Source organism: Mesitornis unicolor, unplaced genomic scaffold (assembly GCF_000695765.1).
Source record: "Mesitornis unicolor isolate BGI_N332 unplaced genomic scaffold, ASM69576v1 scaffold30184, whole genome shotgun sequence".
In the NCBI taxonomy this organism is placed as follows: Eukaryota; Metazoa; Chordata; class Aves; order Mesitornithiformes; family Mesitornithidae; genus Mesitornis; species Mesitornis unicolor.
The window spans coordinates 19,825-44,909 of NW_010182596.1; the positions used below are offsets into that span (position 1 = coordinate 19,825).

The 25,085-nt window shown below is 38.2% G+C and overlaps 1 protein-coding gene across 1 annotated transcript in view; it reads right to left on the reverse strand.

The window, feature by feature from the left end:
- Window positions 1-25,085, reverse strand: part of MAP3K5 (mitogen-activated protein kinase kinase kinase 5) — a gene marked incomplete at its 3' end in the record, with an annotated part of 61,063 nt that overhangs the window by 18,117 nt on the left and 17,861 nt on the right. Inside the window, exons 7-13 of the mRNA XM_010183841.1 lie at window positions 21,092-21,204; window positions 15,246-15,405; window positions 13,312-13,465; window positions 11,698-11,805; window positions 7,621-7,670; window positions 2,547-2,642; window positions 1,140-1,221 (exon numbers count right to left, since the gene is read on the reverse strand). Of these exons, the coding sequence (XP_010182143.1) occupies window positions 1,140-1,221; window positions 2,547-2,642; window positions 7,621-7,670; window positions 11,698-11,805; window positions 13,312-13,465; window positions 15,246-15,405; window positions 21,092-21,204 (763 nt within the window). The remainder of the gene's footprint in view (window positions 1-1,139; window positions 1,222-2,546; window positions 2,643-7,620; window positions 7,671-11,697; window positions 11,806-13,311; window positions 13,466-15,245; window positions 15,406-21,091; window positions 21,205-25,085) is intronic.

A 25,085-nucleotide genomic window follows, 5' to 3' on the forward strand; every position in this document is an offset into this window, starting at 1 on the left:
TCATGCCTCTTAATTCAAATGTCTTTGGTGTCACTGTATTTAATTTTGTTTTTCTTCAATAGATTAAAGACACCATTAGCACATAGTAATTTTCCTTGTAAAAATACTTACCCACTGTAATCAAGTTACCCACCGATTTTCTTTTTGCTAAAATAAACAAATTAGGCCCCCTAAGGTTTTCATTATAGGGTATTTTTCTATCCCACAAATCACTCTAGTGGTTTCTGTTTGTCCCATTTCAGATGTATTATAAAATGCCAACAGCAAAACTGGGACAGAGGGCTGTCTGTATTCATTACCTAGTACTGACTCACAGTTAGTTCTGGATGTCTCTAAGAGCTTCAGGACACCAGATTTTCATGTGATAAGACACTGGCTTAGATATTCTATCCTGTTCCCTGACACCTAAAAGAAAGGCTAAGCATCCTAAGTACCGAGTGGTCCTGTACTCACTTTTCAACTATGTGTCTGCTCAGACAGAAACCCAAGGTGAGAACCCAGTATGTAATTGTGTACCCAGGCAAGCCATAACTTAGCTAACAGGGCTTAGCAGAAGCAGGGAATCCCAAACTTCAGTGTGAGTTAGTGGGCTAAGGGTATAAACAAGACTCACAGTACATTATCATCTGAATTGAGTTTGCTTTTCATTTTTGTGTGCCTACAGATGGTAACTAGCAAGGAAAAGCCTTCCCCTGCTACAATTATATCCTTAATTCTTGTGCAGATGATCTGCCGATAACGTAAGTGCACAGTTCCAGTGATGCATGAAAAGAACAACAAACAGTCTTTAAAATTTAAATTGATGCTAATGCTGCCTGACTATGATTACAGTCTGAGGCACAAGAGTCACTCTGCAAAAAGCACGACTGGATAATTCCAGAGTTGAGTAACTTCTCAAGCACGTATGCTAACTGAAATAAGAGAGAATTAGCTATGCTGGCTATAAGAACTACAGGAGAACCATCAAAAAGAATCACTAGTTGATCAACAGTAGAGGGTAAGACGTTGTAAAGAATAACTTGTCTAACTTCTCCCAGAGAAAAGTCGTTTACTCCATTCAGTGAAAAGCTACACTAGAAACCCCAAATTCTTAGTATCTTGGGGAACAAATAAACAAACAAACAAACAAGTAAAAATACCTCTAGAGAGTCTCCATCACATTCCCCTTCCTCTGTTGGCTTCCCTATTTCTTCAGTGATACTGTTCACCATGTCAAAAAACCTGTTAAAATGAAAAAATAAAAAATAAAAAAGGAAAGAAAAGCAAATACAAAATTGAGGCATTATGGGGACAAAGAGAACGTTTCTCTCTAAAGTAATGAATGAATCAAAAGATGACATCAGTAAGTATAAACTGTGTAAATGGTTGTTAGTTGGCAAAAAGAAAAAAATACATTTGTTTACATGGAGAATTAACAGTCAAAATCCATAGTTCTCCAACTTCTTTTACATACTCCTTGTGTATGTGCAAGACATCTGTGTCTGAAATTATTAATGGAATTCCTATTTCAAAATCTACGTATCAGGTGAAATTCTCATCCTATACCACCGTTTCTTTATGTCCAGTGAAAGCACTTAAGCATCATGAGAAGTGCCCACAAGCCTTGCCTACAACTGGGGGAGTTTTTGTAGTGTGAGAAGGCTAGCTTCAAGTTTTTGCTTGAATGAAAAGAGGACCTTATTTTACAACTTCCCATTAAAAATATATACTATGACATACAACCTCTGCCCCTTTGAAAGAATGCAAGTACAAATACCACGTCATGTTAAGGTACTGCTTGTCTTCTAAGATGTGCTCAGATACAAAGGGGAATGGAACATGGTAAAAGAACCTCTATGAACTAGAATGGGTAAGAGGACAAGCTAGGGATTGGGCTGGGAGGTGGCCATTAATACAGTGTACCACTGTGATTTCTGGTGAAGTTGAAGCCTTTTTTAGCACAAAAAGACATGAAATTTCCTCTGGGAATGCCTTCTGGATCAATTCAAGGCCATAGCCCTCAAGCTTGCGGAGCAGAAACATGGCTTAGAGAAACTGAGACACTCCTAATTTTGTGCAACAAATCCTTGCCAAATTTTCTGTAGGGATACTGGTACAATCTTACTTAAGCAAACATTATGCTCAAGTAAAGGAAATCAAGTGTGCTTCTTCATAATTGTAAATAAGAACTTGGTTACAGTAAAGGAGAAATCTTAACCAGATCTTGTTACCTCAAATGTTCCCATTCTAAGTGTGTTGAATGTTAGTCCACTCTAAGTTTAGTATGCTTTGCTGGGTCAACAAACACTTGTAGTAAGCCTTAATACGATAAGTATTAGAAAAATAATCTCACATGTGTTTGAAAAAAATAAGTTTGTAATTAAATTTGTTTCTAATGCTTGTCTGAGCTTGCACTTTGACCCTTCAAACCTCGTACATCTCCAGAGCACTGTAGCATTAGGCTTTTGCATGAAAAATGGTGATCATTGAGGATGATGCTGAGCATGCAGACACCATCTATTACATCACAAGCCATTTTTCTTTCTGAAATAACAACAGTGACACACCTTCTGCAATGAAGCTCAGTGCAGAAATAGATTTGAAAGTCATCCGAGTTGTGTAGCACGTATAGGAAACAGCACCGTTCTTCAAACTTTGAAATGCTGGAAGAACAATCAAGCAGAACATGTTATTGAAAAGATGCATCTGGACTTCCACTGGCTACGTCAAACCATACAGACCAATCTATTTAATACGGGAAAGCACCAGATTAAACCTAAGAGGCCATCATTCTTCCTTATTGTGAAATCACACTTTTGTATCATCCACAGTTCGCATTCTGCTCTCCACTATCATTCAGCTTGCCCCCCTAGTCCACACATTGCTCAAGAAAGAGCAGGAGCAAAGAAGTTAATAGGATTATTTCCATTGACCTGAGCCATTTTTGTCTTCAGTGCATTTAAGTAAGGCCCTTAATTTCCACTCCTGCAGCCAGGATGAAACATCACATTAGAAACCTGAACTTTAAATTCAAGTCATGAGTTCTTCCTGCTTTAAAAATCAGCTACAGCTTAATCCTGAACACAAATTTCTGCTCAGTTCCTTGTGGATTTGTACATGGACAGCATGTTGGAAATATATTTTAAAATTATGTCAGCATCAAAAAATGAGGTGAATGACTTTACCGCCCTTGCCCAGCCATACCTTTCTTCAGTTTTTGTTTTATCTGCTATAACAGGAGAATAAAGATAATAAAGAACCACGTATGCCATTTTCTTATGAATGCACAGATGCTTCAATAGAAGAGCAGAAGAGGTGCAAACTCTAGTACAGTTGTCAGTTTTCTACCCCAGGTGGGCTTCAGCTCTTGCAAAGATATTCATGCACCAGAAGTGTTTTATATGCATGTTACTACTGTGCTCCTTATAGAAAATATTAAACATTAGTTGAGACAGCTCTTTCTGTAATTTCGTCACACGTTGACTGCCAGGTGTCGAGCTGATGCAGTATAATTGATTGTTACTATATTTGAAAAGGAAAAAAAAAGATGGCTAGAGATGTTACAAGGGAATATAATGCAGTATTTGAGAAACCAAGACAAATTCAGTCTCCTTGTTAACATTCTTAAGATACTGGACAAAATACACAGTCCTAGTGAAATCAATCTATTTTAAGTGGATCAATATAGCCATCACGTTTTTAATTTACAGGACAACAAAGTAGAATGGTATTCTGTGTTGTGCCAAAGGATTGGTGATTTGACTAATATAACAGTTTTTCTTTAAATATCAGGAAATACTTCTAATTTTTCAACTTTTAATAAGTGTGTAAGTTTGCCTGCTCCTTCCCTTCTTTTATGATTCCTCTGCTGTAGAGCTCTGTAACATTGCAAAGAAATGGCTCCTCAGGCAAGCCAGGGGGCCTGCTTTTCATAAAACTACTTATGAGAAGAGTGAGCTTCATTGTAAGTATATTTGTCTTTTGGCGTGGGAACTTATTTTTACATTAGGAAAAAAATTGTAAGTGCTAAGTAATGTACACATCTGGGAAGACAGCCACTGTCTTCAGCTTATAAACTAACTTTTAATTCAAGTTTTTCAAGAGTATAGATAAACTCTCCAGATACGGAGTAACTGATATTAACACAACTACTCATGCACTTCACATTCCATATGAGTTTAAGCATTTTACTGATCAAACTCAGTTTACACCTAATGTGCACAGAAGCCACTAACACAGCAGCGAATAAAAGGGTAAGAATGTGGAGTGTACATAGAGGGCAGTTTAATTCACAAATATTTAAGGCCTTTAAGTGAGCATTTACATTGCTTATATGTTGCCTTCCTCTCTGAAAAAAAAGCTGTTAAAGTGGAAAAAAGGAAGGCTAAAAAAATACTAAGTTTTAAAAAGAGACAGGATCGTTTGCTCAGGAAATGCCTCATTCTGACAGCTCTCAAGCACATGAAGTACCCACTGACTTCTACAACAGCAGAACCTGGGCTGAATTTATGAAACCCCAAAGACAAACTGAGAAGCATGATGGTGTGGCCTCGTGCCCAGCTTGTGTGCATCCAGTGCTCCCCTTAGTCAATGGGAGATACTGCAAATGCTGCAACTACTGCTTACTAATACTTCCAGATGAAGCATCAGACAGTGGAACATTGGCAGCAACCACAGAAAAGCAGCTCTGTGTAACTTCTGTCTGTTTTCTAGAAGGGCAGCAGTACAGTCATCTTCTGCTCTCATAATTAAGTAGTCTGACAAGATTCCAAGCTCCAAGAACTTGGAATGGAAGACAAATATCCTTGTTATCAATTCTTAAGCTATGAAGAGAAGAAGTGGATGCATATCTGAATTCAATTTTTTCCACTGTTTTTTACAGTACATTCATGAGCATGACCTCTGAGCCAATCTCTCACAGAGAAAATACACACGCAGCAGTTATTTCATAACCCAGGACTTGTTCCAAACACTGAGAAAAAGACAACTTGTAGCCTAGCAACTTCAGTCTGCTCCTTTTACTTTTTAATTTTTAAATCGGAAAAATAAAGATGGTATCTTCTTGCTCATAAGATGTCAGCTCTGCAAAACACCAGGGACTTTTCTGGAAAACCTACAATGCAAAAAAGCACCTCAGCGTAGTAGCAACGTTACAAAAGCTCTGATGATACCTTTAAGATTAACAGCACTTTCTGGTGCAATTCAATAATAAACATTTGTGTTTTAGAGGTCAAGAAGGTATATGGCAAAAGCAGACTTATTTACACCAGTGCCCAATCCGCTAATCAATGAGTTTGTTACGCTAAACTCAATTACTACAACTCCCTGCGCACAGAGTATGATTTAGCACCGTGCTGCTCAGAGAGCTCTATATACTTTCCAAGTCCCTTAACAATTATTGAGAGCTGAACTCTATTACTCACGGAATAAGATGCTGATTACACCAGCTGATACATAGCACACAGAAGAAGTGACCCCTCAGTTGCTTCCTTGAAGTATTTACCAAAAACATTAGTCATTTCAATGCTGAATGTGTCTTCAGACCTGCTCTCTCCTTATGTTAAGCAATAAATATTTATGGAGGCCTTTGTTGAAGAAGCCTCCAAGATCATGTACAAAGACCTGCCTTGTACATTAAGGCTGCATTTCCAAAGCTGGCTCTTTAGTCTAGAAAGGCTGAGAAACCTTATAAAGCTGGGAACTCACCCTTCCTAGACTGCTTTAAGTCTAGGTGCTTCAAAGCAGCCAAAAATAGTCTTGATATAAAAATAGGTAAGAAGCTTGCCTGGTTCTGAAGGTTGTCCCACTCCAAAGAATACCTGCCTTCATAAAAGCAAGAAAAAAAACTTGAAAAGCACTGAAGAAGTTTAAAAAAAAAAAAAGCTTATTCAGTTTTCTACTTGCATAAGATAGAAGATTCCCCCCTGCAGCTAGCTCCTCATGGAGGCAGTCAAGGAGTTTTCTAAGAATTCACAGTGACTCTTGGCTCACTGTAAAGTCTTCCAGGATGTTTTGGTAGATGACAAATAACAGATGACAGTTGACAGTTTAAGCAACACATGCAGGAGGGTACACCAGAAACAGTATTGACCACAGCATGGTTTAAGAAGGGGGGAGAAAAAAAAAAGACAGTAAAGAAATACTTTTTTCTTTTTGTTTTTAGAGGCACACAAAAACATACTGTAACCAAAACCCAAACCAGACTGAACTAAGTGTATCATTGCAATCTTTGCCTAAAATAAGCTGAATCCCACAGGATTGAATTTTTGTGCCTATTGATAGTTTGGTTTTTTTAAGTTACTTTTTGGAAGGAAAAGGAATCATCCATCTGTGCAAAAACATCCTGCAGAAATAGCAACAGCTTTGTGTGTATGGAACAGTTATTATTAGAACAGAGCAATGACTATTTTATTTTAAAAAAAAGAGTAAGATTTCTGAATATTTTTTTAAAATTATACTTAAAGCAAACACCAATTTGCAGGATACCAAATTAGAGATAAATCCTAGGGGTAAAAAAAAAGATATTAAGACGAAGAATTGATCTAAAGAGCTCACAGTGGTATAACACTATTTTCTTACTGTCAGAAGACTCAAATTGCAAGGCTGGACCGTGCCAAACAGGATGCACACTACGTTCAACCTGGGCTAGCAGAGCAGAGCCACTAGCTCAGATTCGGCTGTTCTCTACTGACAATATGGCACACAATCCAGTAAGAGTTCACTCTGGAAGTCTCCCTAGTAGACAGAAAACATTTTGCTGAAATCAAACAAATAGATAGCAAATTTCCCTCTTTATCTCACAAGCCCTGTCCCAAAAAGGGAAGTGTGCTGATGAAGAAGAAAGGTGGTCCATGAAGTATAACGTAATTCTCTTCTAATCCAGTCAAGCCGGTCTTGCACATGTCATTCCTGATCCTATGATTAATCTATAGTAACCTACTCTGCATTAATTTTTGGGAGGTTAGGGGTTGGGTGGCTTTTGTTGGTTCTGCCCCCCACTTCTTCTATTGACTCCCTTTCCTGTTCTTTTAATCTTCAAGTTTTCACTCTGTGGTCTAACTACCACTCTGCGATGACAGACTCCTCTCCTTATAGGCCTTCTCTGAAACAGTTTTGCTGCCATATCCATAAACAGACACAGAAAGAAAAAAAACCCAAATGTGCACACTCACACCAAAACCCAACAACAGGTAGGCAATTAGGATATTGCAAGACACCCCAATCTTGTCAGTTCCTCTTATCCTCCCACTCTGCACCCACATGTTACTTACCGGTTTATGTATTCTGTGCACTAGGCAGCTCCAGGCCATGACAGAACTCAGGTGAAACGACATGACACATTGGCAGTTATTTTAATTCAATCTTAATTTGCATTAAATGATACCAGTTTTTAGAAAATATTTGGTCTTTAATTCAATGGAATACGCTTGCTAATTTTTACATATTAAACTCTGCATGTCGTTATTTCTGAATCTGGAATAAGACTCCTGGGGCTTCACTTAGAGAAAGGCACCTGTGAAAGTACCTGCAATATTCTGCTCCAATTCTGTGACTGTTACTCCACCAAGGTCCTTGACTATTAATGCAATAGTCATCCAATTACTCTTTTTTATTTTAAAACATTAAAAGGAAACAACTTACCTTACTCCTCTGATAGAAGCAGCACTGAAGTTCCACTCATGGATACCTTTCTGTAACATGCAGAAGAAAATGAATAAATAAAACATTTGGTTTTATGGCTGAAGTGCCAGTGGCATTATATTCTAGACTGAAAGTCAAGAGATGGAAAGAGAAACACCTCAATTACAACAGCCTATTACCTTTTAACACTTATTTTTCAGGGCATTTTTTTTCTACCTCAAAACCAAAGCAGCAGAAGTTCTAGACAGAATTTTTGGGTTGTCTGTTTCTTCCCTGTTTACTGTGCAAACATAATATACTATTTTAGAAAGCATGCAAACCAGCAGATCAGAAGAGCTGCCAATGTAGCCTGGTCTGGGTGCTGAACTTGGGATCACATCTGACTCTCTGGAAAATGAGGTAAAAAAAATTCCACCTCAGAGAATAAGGAGCCTGCTCTGCAGGCTCAATGCCCTAGCACAAAGGCAGAGCAGGAGGAGAAAGCTATGAGGAAGAAGTCTGACACTGGAGAGCAAAGTGGGAAATTCTTAAGAAGTAGGAGGAATTTCTCAGGGAAGAAGCAAATCTAAAAGCAAAGTGTTCAAAGAAACAGAAAGGGGACTATTTCCCTAGGAATCCAGAAGAGAGCAGTAGGAATGTACCAAAACCCCTAAGAGCTGCTGGGCTAATGAACAAGGCTGGAAGAAAGAAGCCACGCTATGAAAACACAAAGGGCCAGGCCTCACTTATTTTCAGATCTTTTAAATTTACATCTGTCACATTCAGCAGAACTGAGTTCTCTCTGTATAGTCATGTTTGTGTTCTAATACAACTTTCATGTAGGAAACAGAAGCCTTTTGTATCTTCTAATGAAAACATTCCTCTTTCAGGAAAAGGTGGAGCTATACTACCTCAAAGGCCTGGCAACCTTGGGATCCCACCACAATGAGCGACATATTGGAAGAACCTCTGCTTTCTAGAACTGAATTTCATTTGGCATTTTAGTGACCTAAGCAATTAAAAGGCACAGAGACATTTCTTGCTGAGAGGTAATTTATAGTATGAGGGCATGGTGTCAAAAACAATCAAAAGTATTCCAAAAGATGACAGGAAAACATGTAGCTTATAAAACATTTCATGAATAGTGAAATATATAGAAGTCAGAACATGTACACTGCCAAAATAGTTGCACAATGTGCAGGAAATTATTCTCCCAGCTATAACAGCTTTCTATAAGGCCTCCTATGTCAATTTTCTCCTCCTCCACAATTCTTTCAATCCTGCTCAAATCACATTGAAGGTTGTGATGCCAATATAAAATACCTAACACAACATACCAAAAATACTACCAAATACCCTTCTTGAAGCACAGGCTTCACACTATTATAATTGCAAAGTACAAAGCAGTAACTCCAGTATCTCTTCAATGTTATGTGGGGGGAGGGTTTCTCCAGTATCTCTTCAATGTTATGTGGGGTAGAGGGACAGGGGAATAACCCGCTATTAAGAAAAGGTGAGATTGCATCTTGCAGTGCAGGTACTAACTGATGCTAGTATGAAGTGTTTGTAAAACTACTATTTGAATTGCCTGGCTCTTCTGCATGAAGGAGGATCATCAACTCAATCCCTCTTCTAAGAAGGAGGGTGTACCCACACTGTCTTTTACTCCTCCCTCCATACACAAACTCTGCCACTCTTCAATTTTCCACGTTTGGATACTCTTTGGAGCTTAGCTATTGGGAATAATCTAAAATGTAAACAAGTTAAAATACATGTCCTGACAGGCAGAAATGCTCAAGAAGCAAAAGTACTGTGGGTTTTACCTGTCATCTATGTGCAACTAATCTCTCACACATTCATACATCTTTTATTTACCACACAAAGTTTTCAGGTAATGAAATAATATAAAAGTTATGTCCCGCATGATCTTGCCAAGGTTTGAATACATTGGAGTAAATATATCAGGTGTCCTATCCAAATTCAGCATCTGTTCTTTGGTTAGGCAAAAAAACACCAACTACCCAAAACAAAACTCAAAATGGATTCAGAAGCCAACATGAAACAGAGACCAGCTGTTCTATTTCAAACTTGCAGACAGCGCTGCTGCATTCCTCTAACCCCACACAGAAAGGGCTGCTAAAACTAGAGAACTGCAAGGCAAAAGTAGTGTTCATTTTACAAAATACAATGCTATCTGATTTTTACAAGCATTTGTTTCTGTTAAACTTGGTATTATTCAAGGCATAAATGTTAAGATACATAAAAGCCATGGAAAAGGAAGAGGCCACATTGTTTATCCTAGTATTGACTGTCATTTGCCTATTTACTACAAAATTGCTGGCTGCAGGCTCTACTGAGTTCCAATTTGGATTTGAAATGGAAATTCAGTTTCGTTGTGCACTAAATTAAAGTTCATACACTTCATCACTCACAATTCTTATTCTTAGAGCACTAATTGAATTTTGGAAAATAAGTAGAATCATTACTTTATGAGCCAAAATGAAAGGAAATGTGAAGTGTGAGGTGGTAAAGCTCTGACAGATCTATGATATCTTGAAATTGGATATTTGAAGAATCTAATATTCAGATTGAGCTTAATCACTTTATGCAAAACATTACATGGCAAGAGTGTCTGCAGAGGTGAACAAGACTCAGTAGTCCAGAAAATTCCTTCTAGTCTTATGTTCCTTCTTGTACTATAGATAAGCCACTTAACAGAATGGAAAGTATTGTTTGGAGGTGAACTTCATACACTCATAAAAGGCATGTAAAAGTAGTTTCTAAATACACTAAATTCTGAATACAGAAATACTTACAGAATGGATATTTCACAATAGCTAAGTTTACTCTGTACTACTGACAAATCATTACCTACTGTGTGGTAAGTTTTAGTTCTGTCCAAGAATTGCATAAATTTATTTTTTATATTATTCTCAGAGGCTGAGCCTACTTGGAAAAACATCAGTCAGAATAAACTGCAAATAAACAGAGATTCATTGCTCTAGGCAAACATTTCTGTTTGTGCTCTAAAGACGTTATTTCAGCCACTGTCCATTTACATTTTCTCATAAACTCACAACAAAAATTCTAAGCAGTCTGGCCTCACATATTCTGTATGCAAAAAAATTTCTCCTTTAACAGGTTACAAGTATAAAAGCTGACGGATAGATTACCTGAAAAATAGGTCTTCACTATCCTGTCCTGCAGGCAAACAAAATACTGCCATGGAACAACGAACAGTGGTGGTTCTTACAAAAACGGCACCATCTCCAGGGTTGTGCCTCCAGCTGACTCAGCCTCTGCTCACTTTTCATATACTCCCCCTATGTTTCTGTGTTCCCATCATTCCCTGAGGTTCTGCAATGTCCTCCCCTGTCTTCACTCTTACCAATATTTTGCTTCCTAAGCATCCCAGAATGCAATAACTATTCTAGGTTTTCCTCTCCCCTTGCATCTCCAGATTTTCTAAGCTCCTTTCCAAATATGTCTGGCTATCTCACACCTTGATATATGGACTTCTCAGTTTTTTCAGTTTCCAGACCTTCTGAGCATCTATCTATCCTTCTGCCAGACATTTATTTGGCTTTTGATTACTTCCACTCCTATTTTTAAGGCAACAGTCTCTATTACTTTCCTATTAAAGGAGTATTTACCACAGCTGACAAACAATACTGGAAGTACAAGAAGAAGATAGTTCTGTTTGTATAACTATTTTTATGCTACATTATTCGTATGATGACAATATATTGTTAAATTACTTATGAAATCTTAAAGCAGCAGACTTGTTGTGTACACTTGTTTAAAACAACCTGAAAGAAAATGCGTTATTTTTAAAAATTATGAAGACAAAAGATCCATTGAACAACAGGACAAACTTCAAGAAAAAAATAGGATTGCCATCTCAAAAAATAAAAATAAAAATAAAATAAATGCATGGCAACATATGTCCACAGCATCTTCCTGTGTGTTGCTAAACCACTTTTCTCCTTTGCTGAATTTATCATTAGACGAAACTGTTTACATGTTACACACCTTATGTGCCATGCATACTTATAAATTGTGAAAAAAGTTACAACTACAGACAACATCATGACATACCTTGTCATCAGGCAGCACATGCCAGATAGACACAGTCTTCTCCTCGGCTTCATTGTTGATGGAGAGATACGAGGGCTGATAGATTTTTGTTGGTTCTAATATTAAAACCTTGTAGAAAAAATAATTTTTAAGAATTAATACTTTTTAAAGTTCTGCATATTCTGTACTAAAATCTGTTAAAACTATTTCTGTAGTCGTGTCATAGCAGGAAAAACCGGAAACAGAATGAAAGGTAAAATTTTAGGTACTGGGCTAGTTTAGTATGGCTCACAGTAACTTAAAATTAAAAAACCCCTATTTAAAAACCTCTATTTTCAGTGGTTAAAATCTGATGTCTAAAACACTAAATCTGTATTGCAGGCATTCTCATTCTTCAGAATATAAAGTACTGTTTTTAATTCAAGAAAAAGCTACTTTCTTCCACTGCAGCATGCATAGGAAGATTTCTAGCCCTCAGTGTTTAACTGGAAGACATTTTATAAAATAGGACCGTTAAAGACAGTTAACAAACAGATAATCACCTTCCTTTCTTCTGCCCTTCCCTCTCCCATAGAAGCGCACATCAAACGTCATCTTCAGAATATCCAAGATAGGCAATTTCTTATTCAAAAACTTTTGGAGTTCAAAGCATTGCTTTAGGAAATAATAACTGACTGGGGCAAATTGGTCTACATCTATTTAAAAACAAAAAAACTCCAAAACCATAACACACAAATACCTAAACAGAAAGTCTTGGAAAGAGCCATGGCCTAGAGTCAGATCTAAGCCATGTCACCTTCTACAGAGTCAATGAGCATACAGATACACTGGAAGAAGTGCAAGGCTAAATTTTGAAAAGTACTTAGGCATTTAAATCAGTAAATTATGGCCAGTGGGATTTCAAATGTGTCACTTGGCATGTCCAGAGACTTACATTTTCTAAAAAGTCTGTTTTAGGCAATTTTACAATTTGGAGTCTTTAGCTTATAGCAAGTTACCCACAAGCTGTGACATTTCTTCCTCAAAAGGCTGAAAAGAGGATGTAAACACTGATGCTACTAGATAAGAGAGCAACTGACAGCTAAGCTGGTACTCATGACCAGTGAAGTCTTTAAATTCAACAACAACAAAACCAGAAAACGTTTCTTTTAGAAAAAATTATTTCCAAGAATCTGGGAGAAGGGAGGGAAAAGAAAGTTACTATGTTTCATTTTGTTGACTGGTTGAACAGTGTGATTTTCCTTCTGAATAGGCACAAATAGAATTTTTGTGTTATAAGAGATCATGTATGTCTGTCTGCAACACCAGAATAGCTTCCTGTATAACACAAACTATGGAGTCAAAGTTCTGTCTTGACTCTTTTCCTCGCTATTTTCATACAGAACACACTGTACAACCCCCATTGTAGCCACGTACAATCAAATAAAACCCATGTAATATAAAGGCCAAATACATTTCTTCTGGACAAGCAGTTTATTGTCTGGCAACCTAAGAACAAGCAGTGTCTCCTGTTCATTTCCTTCATGTCACAATTTATTAAAAACAAGCAAACAAACCAACTCCCAAAAAAAACAAAAAACCCCAAACCAACAAAAAGCAAACCCCAAAAAGCCTAACAACAAAATAACCACTTACTGGAAATCGAACTACAGACACATTTGTCTTTGTGGCTTCAACAAGGAAGTCCATCCAGAAGTCCACAAGTTCCTGTTTGGCTGTATGTTGTTCTGGAGTCAGTTTCTTAAAATGCTGATATATCAAAATAGTTTCTACAATGGACTTCAGGTACCTGTGATCATCCAAGCATACACAGTAAATTTCATGAAGTTTGTAAATAATAATGTCTCTACCTTTAATCACAACTGAAGCATTCACCATTGCAACACCAAGGCATCCAGTAAGATTTTGGTTTTCTGGGATCGGTTTAAATAATAGCTATTCCCCATTTAGAACTGGAAACAGCTGCTGTATTAGTAACCTGAAATACAAATGAGTTCTGGGACACTCCTTCCTGCATATATTCCTGATCCCATATACTGTCTCCTATCCTAAACCAAGAAAGCTTCATCAAATAGCTAAATACTCTCCCTATGGGCCAAACTGAGTCCATGTCAAACTTGTTTCAGTAGTGACCAACCTCAAATAAAAATTCAGATGGAAAGTCCACTAGTTTAACTTTCTGCGCCGTTCTTTGTATTGTTTCTGTGTTGGCAGTTGTTTAACACAGGTTCCTAAAAACGTGACACTTCCAGAATAGATTATCCTATAAAGACAACAACAGGTACACTAAGCAGCCTTTAGGCATGGCTATGGAAAGGACAAAAGCAGTGTTAAATGTCTGCCCTAAATGCAGCTCATCCCTCTCTCTGCTGTTATAATTTCTGGGGCTCCTCATAATATTGCTTTCTCATGGTATTTTTGAAAAAAGTTGTAAAAATGATTTTATGCAATTTTTATGAATACTACTGCAATTAGATATACATGCCTAAAGAGGTTTTATCATAGCTACCACCTTTACACAATTCAACCATTCATTGAAACCGTCTTTTCAGGCTATGACAAGATTGTATAATGTAAACTCAGAGGGCCTTTTGGGAACAGTTTCGTAGCTGTGCATTTTCCAATCATCCTTCTTATGCCGTGGGGATATCTGGCTTAAGATAAAATATCTACTTCTCTTTGCACCAAGTGGGCTCTGCTGAACAGCAAGCTTCTGCTGAAGCACGAATGAATATGCCGTATTTTCAGAGTTTAATACACAGACTTAAACCCCAAAGGCACTGGTACATAAAATCCTGACAACCAGACATTCATAAACTCCAGAAAACTCTGCCAGACTTCCAGAGAGTGCTATCCAGCTTCTCAGTAAAACAGGCACATAGTCAAAGTGCAAAATCTTGCAGATGAATACACTGTAAACAGCACTTATATTGGGTCAGACAATTGGAGTTCTCAATTCTGACAGTTTCCTATGTTATGTCGATACAGAAGTTCAGCAATTTCCATCCTTTAGCACACATATATACATCTCCCTCTGACCAGCCCTTGGAGACAGACTTTTCAGTCTTTGTAAGACGACAAAACAACATTCTTCTCAATCATAACTTGCACCACACAGCTCATTCACGTTCAAGTTTCTAAAACAGCTGGTACATGCAAAAACCATCACAGTGTTCCAAGGGTACATCCATGCCTCTCTAGCCAAGCTGTCTGCATTTCCAGAAAACTTTTGGGCAGTTATGACATGCCACTACCACTTCTCTTCAGCAATGAAGTACGGTGCCTTCAAGCCTCCTTTCCCCCTTGCCCTCAGAAGAGCCTGGAGTCAGTGGTGAATCGGTCCTTCTCAGACATCAAATTAAAGATCCCACATCAAATCTACTCCAAAATAAGGGCAAAAAGGGAAGGTAACAGTCTGGGTAAAAGTGCAGCGAATCAATACGTAGACAGCAAAGTCTGTTAAAAAACCAAAACCAATCCATCAGCTAAACACGTTGCCAAATGTGAAAGCTGAAGGAGTCCAATGTTTTAATACGTAGCAATGTACATGATCTCGTTTATCACCTTACCATGCTGGTGCCTTTAGCTTAAACAGCTTTTCTGAAGCCTGGATCACTCTTATATGGTCATTAGCCAACATACTGGCCCCCAAGAAAGATCCCACTTCCCAATAGCTCTGCAGTTTCTCCAAGCTCCCCTTTTTACCGAGCAGGCTGCTGATCTTTACTCCTGTAGTAAAAAGAATAATAGGTCACAGGAATGTATTAATGCAGTTTCAAAATAACCATTTCCCTGATTTGAAATCTATTAATTGCTTAAATCACTGTAGCCTCTCCATTTAAATGAAGACAGACAGAAATCATACTTACCAGTTAATGTTATATACCTTCCAAACACCCTAAGCAGTAGCAGTTTTTTTCCCCTCCCCCTCTTCCTAAAGGCTTCTCAAGAAAGGAACTTTAAGACATCACTGTCAGGACAAGGCCACAGTCCGACTACCTATGTTCTTGCATGGACCTCATCTGTAAAGGTAAATTGGGGCCTTAGGCTACACAACATAGCTGTAAAAACTTAACAGATGCTGAATAAGGCACCTATTATGTTTTTTTCTGCTTTGTCTTTTTGACTTACAAGCCCCAAGACCCAAACTTACCTTTATAGACAAGGTCCCATGCAGAAGAAACAGATGATCCACTGGGCTTCTTCCAGCAGTGATGTTCTTTTAACTGCCGCAAGTCCTACCCCAATGAAAGACATCTATTAATATTTATAAGTCCCTCAGCAACTCAAGACCATGGAGAGCCTCAGGTTTTATTTTGACTTGCTAAGTTTTCTGAGAACTACAAGTTTCCCTGTGGCCTTTAGGATGATTTTTAGTTCATGTTAGCTGGTACATATTTGTAGCTAATATGAGATAGGCTACACCATCCCCCGCAAATAAAACAATTTGCAGCTTACAAGAGGAGTCTCTTCACCACCTTTTATATGCTTTACCCACACTACTCAACTATGAAAGTTTCCCTCCCACATCACCTTCCATTGTCCTTGATATTAAGGCTGAGTAGTCACAAGAAGTTTCAATGCAACTCTTGATCTTTGATTTTTCCTTACCTTTCCTTAAGTAGCTAGCAGGCTAAACTTCATTCTGGAAGCAGCAATAAATCTTATCAAAATAGGTATCATTGTATTAGCTGCATTTCAGTCTATAAAATTCATCTTGTTTTCTCACATTGTTTACATTTTTATGTTATCGACATCAGACAATAAGTGTATTTAAAATGTGAAATTCCACCTAAACAGTCTATAGCCTATTTCATGTCTGTATTTCACACCTTGTGTTCTCTTGCTAACAGTAAGTTCTCGTGCTTCAGTAACATACAGAACAAAGTAACACTTAAATAATATCATAGCATTATTTGTTCATGTCTAAGGAAAAGAAGTTTATTTATCTATTCCTGGAGAAAAAAATGCAACAGGTATTACAAAATGCCTCAGATCTACCCAAAACATGGTGGAATGTACATCACCTCCATCAGCTCCACAATGTATAGCAGTGAACATCTGTCTGTATATCAGCTCTGCAAGGCTGTGAGCCAGGGTGCTATACACATATAGGTTGTAAAGAGGCCACTTGAGGATGTTTTCTCTCATTGTATACTTGGTGTAGGACAGGAAGGGGGAATTTGTGTTACTTGTGTTAACTTCATCTGGGTTCTGGAAACCAAAACCTGTATGCTATCCACACAACACAGTAATTGGAAAAAGTCATTTTTGCCCAGAGTCCTAGACTATCTTTACTCAGCAATATCCTCAAAGGCTGGAGGGCTCTGCTAGAATGTCTAAAACATTTGCACACACATGACAGCAACATACAAGAGCAGACAGACACCTGCTGACTTCCATGGGCTTTGAATGGGACCTTTTGAATATCACAGGGGAAGTAAGGAACTGGTATCAGCAGAGGTACATGAATAATTTCAGACTGGTAGACCTTTGCTGGGAGGAAGGGAAAAGGGAGCAATTCATCTGGGCAGAGGGCCTTTGCTGAGTACTGGGTTATGGCACTCACAGTGGCAGTGACTGCGGAGAAGCTGCCACAAGCTTTGTCACAGTAAGCGGCAGCACTGGTCTCTGGTCCATGGGCATACACACTCTGTCGGGCTTCATTACACCTGCAGGAACCCACTCACCACAGCCCCCCAGTGCTCCAGGCCTGGCAACAGAGCTAAAGCAAGGTACAAATTGTGTGTGAGGTTTTTGACAAAAAGTGTAACTCACACAGGGAGAGACTGGGATATTGGCATGGCAGGGAGCAGCATCTGTTAGGAGGGTAAGACTGCTGATAGCAAGGATTTGGAGTTCTAGCTCATGGGGTAAAGGAGAGCTGTAGGAAGGTGGTAGGAGAAAGGATGTATGCATAACATCAGTGATATCTGAGGACACCAAGTCTGGGAATTCCAAGTGAAGTTTCCTGTACCTTGTGCAACAGTAAGCATTACTGTCATATAGCCTGGATGAACTGGAAGTTTTACCCAGTATTGTGAAGTCGAGCCTTTTACCCTAGAGAAAACAACATCAGCCTCTCACCATACTCTTGAGAGAGGTGAGGTACTCAGTGCTAAAACTCATTCTGATTTGCTGACCTTCCTCTACAAACTTACTGATCCCCAAAAGGCAAGTTGGAAAAATGCACTTGCAGTGAAGAGACATTTGCAATCAGCTTAAAAGACTAAGTCTAGTTAATAGAGGTGGAGGTTTTGTTGTTGTTTTACTTTGTTTTCCAGTGGTTTTAGACTTTTTTTTTCCTGGGGGAAGAAGCACATATGAGGGAGAATGCCTTCCTATGCAAATATGCAATGCGAACACCTTTATGAATTCCACTATGAGTTTGTGGTGTTCTTGTACAATTTCTCTTCTCTAGTTTATTTTGATTTCATCATCTTTAAAAGTCTGTTGAGAAAATCCAGGCAAAGTCAAGACATTCTCTTCTTCCATGATAAATGTGGCATTCACAGGGAAGAAAAAAAAAAGCAGCAGCTGAATTCCAGTATATTTTATCAAAGATATTCTGCCTTAAAAATAAATGACCCAAAACAGAGGAACCATTAACACTAGAAAAGCCATTGTTTTTATAACACTAAGAGTATACCCACAGCTTGGGAAGAAAATAATATACAGTAACTAGATACTACCAGTTAAATATTACTTGAAGGCTTTATAAATAAACTGCTTTCCTTGCTCAAATATTGATAGAACAATTTATATTACTGGATCCTTTGTGTGTCGAAGGTGCACAGCCTGGAGAGATCATTACTGCCAACACAAAGCACTGCATTTCTGTTTCGGTCTCAAAGTTCTGCAATCTTGTAGCTAAGAAAGCAGCATATTGTGAAGATATAAGGAGGATCTTCATTAGAGCTTCACATGATCATTTAGTGCTGACAAGTAGAGACAGGAACTTTTAGAAAGGAAATTTTCTGATCTGATGCTGGTTGGTAAAAATTCTCTTGGATAGTGGACTTATTCTTAGTTTTACTGGAGTTATTGTATTACTGTCAATGTAATCAGATATGCATCTTCTATTTACAGCCTCAGTCACCTCTGAAGTGCTGTTAGAGACCACAGCCTTCCTTAGCCTTTTCCAACCTACCGACATAATTTCCATACAATCTGGGCTAAACTTCAACCAGCTTCCTCTCATCTCTCTCCTTATCTCCCACCAGAAGATAAACTTCCTCTAATTACTATGGGCTGTGGATAATGCTGCAGGTGGGCGCTAAACTGAAAGCACTGCCAGGCAAATCTAACTACTGCTAACAAACAGTCTTGTACACACAGATCTGAACAAGAGCTGACATCAAAAGACTGACATACATCCAAGAGATCCTTGGGACAGAAAAGAAACCAAAACGACACAAAACAAAACAACATTTTCACCCACAATATCTGTGGGTTTGGTTATTTTTGTTTAAATCATTAAGTTAGCCCAAGACAAAGAAAATCCTTAACTGTCTTCAGAATCTAGCACAACTCAAGCCAGCTGACAACTGTCATTGTATCAACAGTGACTGCAGCCTTACCACCAAGAAATCAATGACCACTGACACACACAAGGTCTACATTACATATACACTTGAAATCCTGTTCCAAAAGAGTTAAGTCTGAGACTTAAAGTATTTTGACATTTCCCATAACAAAATAAGAATAGTCACTAGTAGGTAATACGAGGGATTACTGTATCAAAAGGGTTTTCAGCAGACAGCAAGTAAGTGTTTATATATGAGAGACTGGCACACCAACAGCTTAAAAAGAAAACCTTCCACCAAATAGCTACTGGAAGTTTCTCCAATAAATCATTCATCAGCTGTGGATGGAAGCCAAAGTAATAAGGAACCTTAATTTCTGTAACGTTCTCCATAGAAAGGACATGGCAACCAGCACTGGACAAACTCACAAGAAGATGACACCAAACATCTGAACCTTACAAATAACTCGAGATTTCATCAGTACAGTGTCTTTAAAATGGAAGGATTCAAATTAAACAACACAATAAATATAGCCCAGGTTCACTAAACTATCTGTAATTTAAAGTTAGGCCAGCTGAGTGACTGTTTTCAAATGCTTCATAGAAAGCAAAACATATATATTTTTACCTCCTACCCTGGCACAAGAATTCAAATTTTAGTGTAGGAGATAAAAAGCATTCTATCAGATCCACAAAGCAAAATCTCACCCACTCACAGAAGAGCTAACACAGTAGTTGAGGCAACTCTACACAGCCTATCTCATCCAAAGGATGGATCTCATCTATACCAGAGAATTACAATTACACTTCCATTATCTATGTGAAAGTAACCATCTCACTTTTAGCTTCACAGCCAGAAAACTTCTCCATCTAGAAAATTACTTCCAGAGACACAGTACACACCTTACTTCTAAACTAGAACAGCAGCTCATTACAGATAGATCCTGTGAAGAATATTGCTTACTTCTCACATGACAGCCTCCTCAGGAGACAGAAGGATAAAAAAAGAATTTACAATAAGCCAAGCATTATATGAATTCATGGAGAGGACTGCCAGTTACAAAGGATATGTTACTACATAGTACAACATTCAGTGCTTTCTCCCATACCTTCCCTGAAAGTATTACTGACTAATCTTGATTTTATACTCTCCTAAAATCCAGCAACATCACAAACAAAAGGGATATCTTAATTCTTCCTTCTTAGGCAAGAATTTTTTTTACAATGAGGCTGGTGAGACATTGGACCAGATTGCCCAGGGAAGTTGTGAATGCCCCATCATTGGAAGTGTTCAAGGTCAGGTTGAACAACCTGATCTAGTAAAAGATGTCCCTGTCCATGGCAGGGGAGTCGGACTAGATGATCTTTAAGGTCCCTTTCAACTCAAACTGCTCTGATTCTATGATTCTACTAATACAGATATTCAGGAAATCTCAAAAGAAAGCATCTAAAGAGAAACATTCTTCTCTCAGCCCATCCCAAGCTCAAGTCAATTGCATTTTCTCCACTCTTAGGATGGACTTTTTGTCTGTATTTCCTACAGTCCTACAAACAGTTTTGTTTGTTTTAAAGAATGCTAGCTGGAACTGGATTTCCCCTTCAGGTGTTCCCATTTCACACAGATGATGCCATTGTGAAAAAGAGCCGTCAGGTTTCAGTAAGCTCTGGTGACCAGTTAGGATCTTGAAACTGGAATCAAGCCTTCATTACAGCACTCATCCGCAGTCAGGTGGGATCAGCAGTGGTGGCGGAAACCAACTGAAATGTTCACATGCAGACTATCAAAGCATCAGTATACAGCCATCAGATTTTTTTTCCCCTATAGCAAGTAGGTGGTATCATACTTTCACTAGAATGTGATTTCACTGTGAATTTGCAAGCTATAATTACCAACTTTCCGCAGCTCAAAAGAAGTATCAAAGCAATGTCCAGCTGCCAGGAGGAGTACTGCATAATTAATTCCTGACTGTAACGTTGGCTCTGACTCAAATGCCTTCTTGAACCTAGAAGAAACAAACATACAAGTTTACTTTCTAAATAATGTGATCTAATAGGTACATAATTAAACTTTTAGGTACTTTTAGTGCTTATCTTCTGTTTACACAGCATGAATCCATGGAAGCAAAAATATTTTACTGTTTTCCACACATGCTTTGTAGTTATTTTTAGAAGTCTGTTGTTTATACATCCTCCTCCCATTTCCTTTCCCCTCACACAAGCATAGACCCTACTCATCTACTCCAGCCAAGTTATAGTATACTAACTGGATTTCCAATTTTCTTTGAGATTAAAGAAAAAAAATACTATCAGCTTGTAAGAGATCTGTTTCAGTTACATTTATTAATAAACTCATCAGGAATTTTCACTGACTTGAAACCTTAGATTGTATCTGTGACAGTGACATAAAAGCACATCGAAATGCACAAGCACAAGCACAATTTAGCTGTGATTTCAGCTACTCCGAATTTTATTCTTTACTGTGTGTCTCACAGATGTTGCCCTCATGAGTCTACTCACAGAAAAAGGGATTATACCAGATCTTGTTCTCCTCGAGAAGTGAGTAAGCAAGAATGGCAGAGGTATTCACCTAATCCAAATATTGTCATAAAAGTAGTCCAGGGGCTTCACAAAAACACAGCACACACTATGCCCATGCTAGCAGTGCAAGCTGTGGTGAAAACAGCAACAGTGCTTTGAACTTGTTCTACAGAATACCACCACCTTTGGTTGTATATAAATCAACCCACCCCTCTAAGGGGAAGGCAAACAAGACTCTCATATGTGAGTAACGGAGCTCAAGAGATTCAGCAAATACAGTCCATTACTTACACAGTAGTGGAAGTTTCAAATTAATTTCAAGAAGATGGGAAAAATCCAAGAAAACAAATGGATTACAGAAAAAAGTGAAGCAGGTTGTGAGATTAGTGCATAAGGAAGAAAGGAAAATAATCTATGCAAAAACTAAGAATCTGGCTTCCAGACTATGCTTTGACGTATATGCAAAGCTAAGACATTTTGATCCCAGCAGATCAAAAATATGGCTGCTCTTTATTTTTTATTGGTTTTCCTGCCTTAATGATTCAGGATTTTGTATCCTTTCACATAAGCTCTGTTTTCCAAAACTGTATGACAGAGTCCTCTTTGATCTTTTTATATATATATATATATATACACACACACACACACACACACATACATACATATACACACACACACATACACACACACACTTCTATACTCCAGTTCTGCTCACCTCCAGGAACTTGGTCATTAGACAAAAGTCTATCCCTCTTAAAAACAAACAAAAACCCAAAAACCAACCATGATGAGCAGAGAAAGCTCAATTTCTCAATTTTCTTTTGTCATCTGCCTTTGCGCTCTTGTCCTCTGAGGTGCAACAAAACAAAGAAGAAAGCACATGCAAAACATTTTCACTCACTACCAAAAAAAACCCACAACAAAAACCAGAAACCATGAAAGCCTGCCAACCAAACAGGACAACACACATTGATTGTAAGCAAATACAGCCTGAAGAGACACATTGGCCGGCTTAGTCTGTTCAGAGACATCAGCTTTGAATTGGACTCTCTTTTTTGCCCTAGAGATTTCCATGCGATATCAGGAAAAGGAGAGAAGAAAGACTGACAGTATAATTGACAGAAAAGAAGAAAAAACCTTGACAATAAAGTTGTTTGTTCCAATTCAAGAGACTCTGTACTTAAAACTTTTCTATTTTGCCCCAGAATACCTAATTTCTGGCATGACTACCCAAATTCCTCTGATTCTTGGAGAGATATATACAAAACTTCAAAATTTAAAGATCAAATAAGCATCTCTCAGGCATATCAACGGGTGGGCACATTTGTGCTGTAAACAACATTAATCATACAGGCAAAGGAGGTGGATATCAGCTTCAGTTTACAAAATAATTTCTGCTTACAGAAGAAACTGGCAAAACAACCCCCCAAAAAACCCTCTTAAAAATATGTTATCACAGAGGTACCACCAGCATTGCTGACGGCCTCAGTCTTGGAGCTGGCTGTGTCCAACATCGGGCAGCTTCTGGTATCTCCTCGCAGAGGACACCCCTGCAGCCCCCTGCTGCCAAGACCTTGCACCTACCCCCAGCAGACCAGACAGGGCATCCCGGAAATTTCTGTTCCTGCGTTCTGCCTTTTCTTTCCAAGTTGTTTACAAATTTCTCTTCCCCACACCAGACATGCATTTTTCTAGCCATCTTTATGTGCTACTTCCACCAAGAAATAACTAGTATCTTGGACCTTTCTAGTCTCATTTACCTCTCCTAAATAGTTACAACCAAAAGTGTAATTTTATATTTGGTGTGATCCTGTGCTGACACTCTTAAACCTTTCCTATATCCACATAATTTGAACAGCAAAAAGTTTAGACAAAAAAAAAACCCTGTAATAATTAATTTTGAACAGATGAAAATATTCACAGTTTCCCAAACAACCCATAAGTCACATCTGTTGACTGAACTGATTTAAATTCAACTGGTGCAATTGCTGTACATTGTCATGACCCAAATATCACTGGATGAATCCACACAGTATCACAGAAAGGCAGTATGGTTTAAAAGTCTGCCTATAAAGTAGAGACTGGCTTAGCTGATGCAATTATAAATGCCATAAAGAAACTGAAAGCTGACATTTGGGGAAATGTTGCAGTGTAGACACTGAATTAGGGAGGTAGCAGTGAAAAAATGTGAATAAAGATAGCTTTGGTAAGTCTGATTTATACTGTCAGTATTCAACAAGAAAGTGTCAGTTAATAATTAATCTTTCATTTATCTCTTTTTTATATGAAAGATGTCTTCTATTCTGCTGCTTAATCATCAGGAAAGCATACTGCCTGTTTATTTCCTTCTTTTTTTTTCCTTGGAATAGACCAAAGTGCCTTGACATCACTAGTCGTTGCAAAACTAATGCTTTGGTTCTGCTGTTGAATCTCAGTATCTTACGCAATTCACTATAGTTCTACATCATCATTTCTCTAACACTGAGATAACAACCTTTATCTCAACACAAAGTAGCGTTATTATGGAGGCATTTTTCCTGCACACACCTTCCTCTGTTGTGGCATAACACTAGAGTAGGTCTGCTCCTTCCCAATAGCCTTCCACTGAGTTATGAGTCTAACCTTCAGCCACATCAAGCCTGCTATAAGACTAACACCAGAATTAAAATCAATATCCAGCATTAAGTACAGTATCAAGCATAAAGTAAACCAGAAGCAACTGGCCCATCCGTTACAGCTCCTGGTCAAACCGCAGCTTGACCTAACAGAGATCCCTTTGCTCTATGACAGCAGGGGTACAGGGTGGTCTGTATGAAGCCGAACTTGCCAGAGACTTCAGGGATTACTCAGAGGCTGGCCAGCCAGCACCCTACCCTGTGGGGCAGGAGCTGTCAGCCTTTCCTTTCCCAAATTGGTACACCTGACTGTCATCACTTCCCCTTATCAAATGTATAGCTATCATCTTTGCTAAGATGTATCTATTAAAAGAGTATTAGAATGACTACATGAAACATCCTAGAAGTAATTACCACTATTATAGATACCATCGTTCTTAGTTCAATTATGCTTGAAAATCAGAAAGTTAACTTGTTCATAAGGCAGTATGAATGAGGAAAGACCAGGATGTACAATAGCAAAAATAATATCTACTTATTGTATTTAGCCTGTGGTAATGCCTAGTATTTGTATTCAGGACGACAGTCTCTTTTATGTTAGTTCACATTAGCAAAATATGTTTTTTAAAACAGAATCTTGAAAGTTTGTTATGGGTTTTGTCTTAGAGGAATTTTTTCTCTTTAATCCAAAATTATGAAGGGGGAATAATGGCAACAATATGTTGCATTCC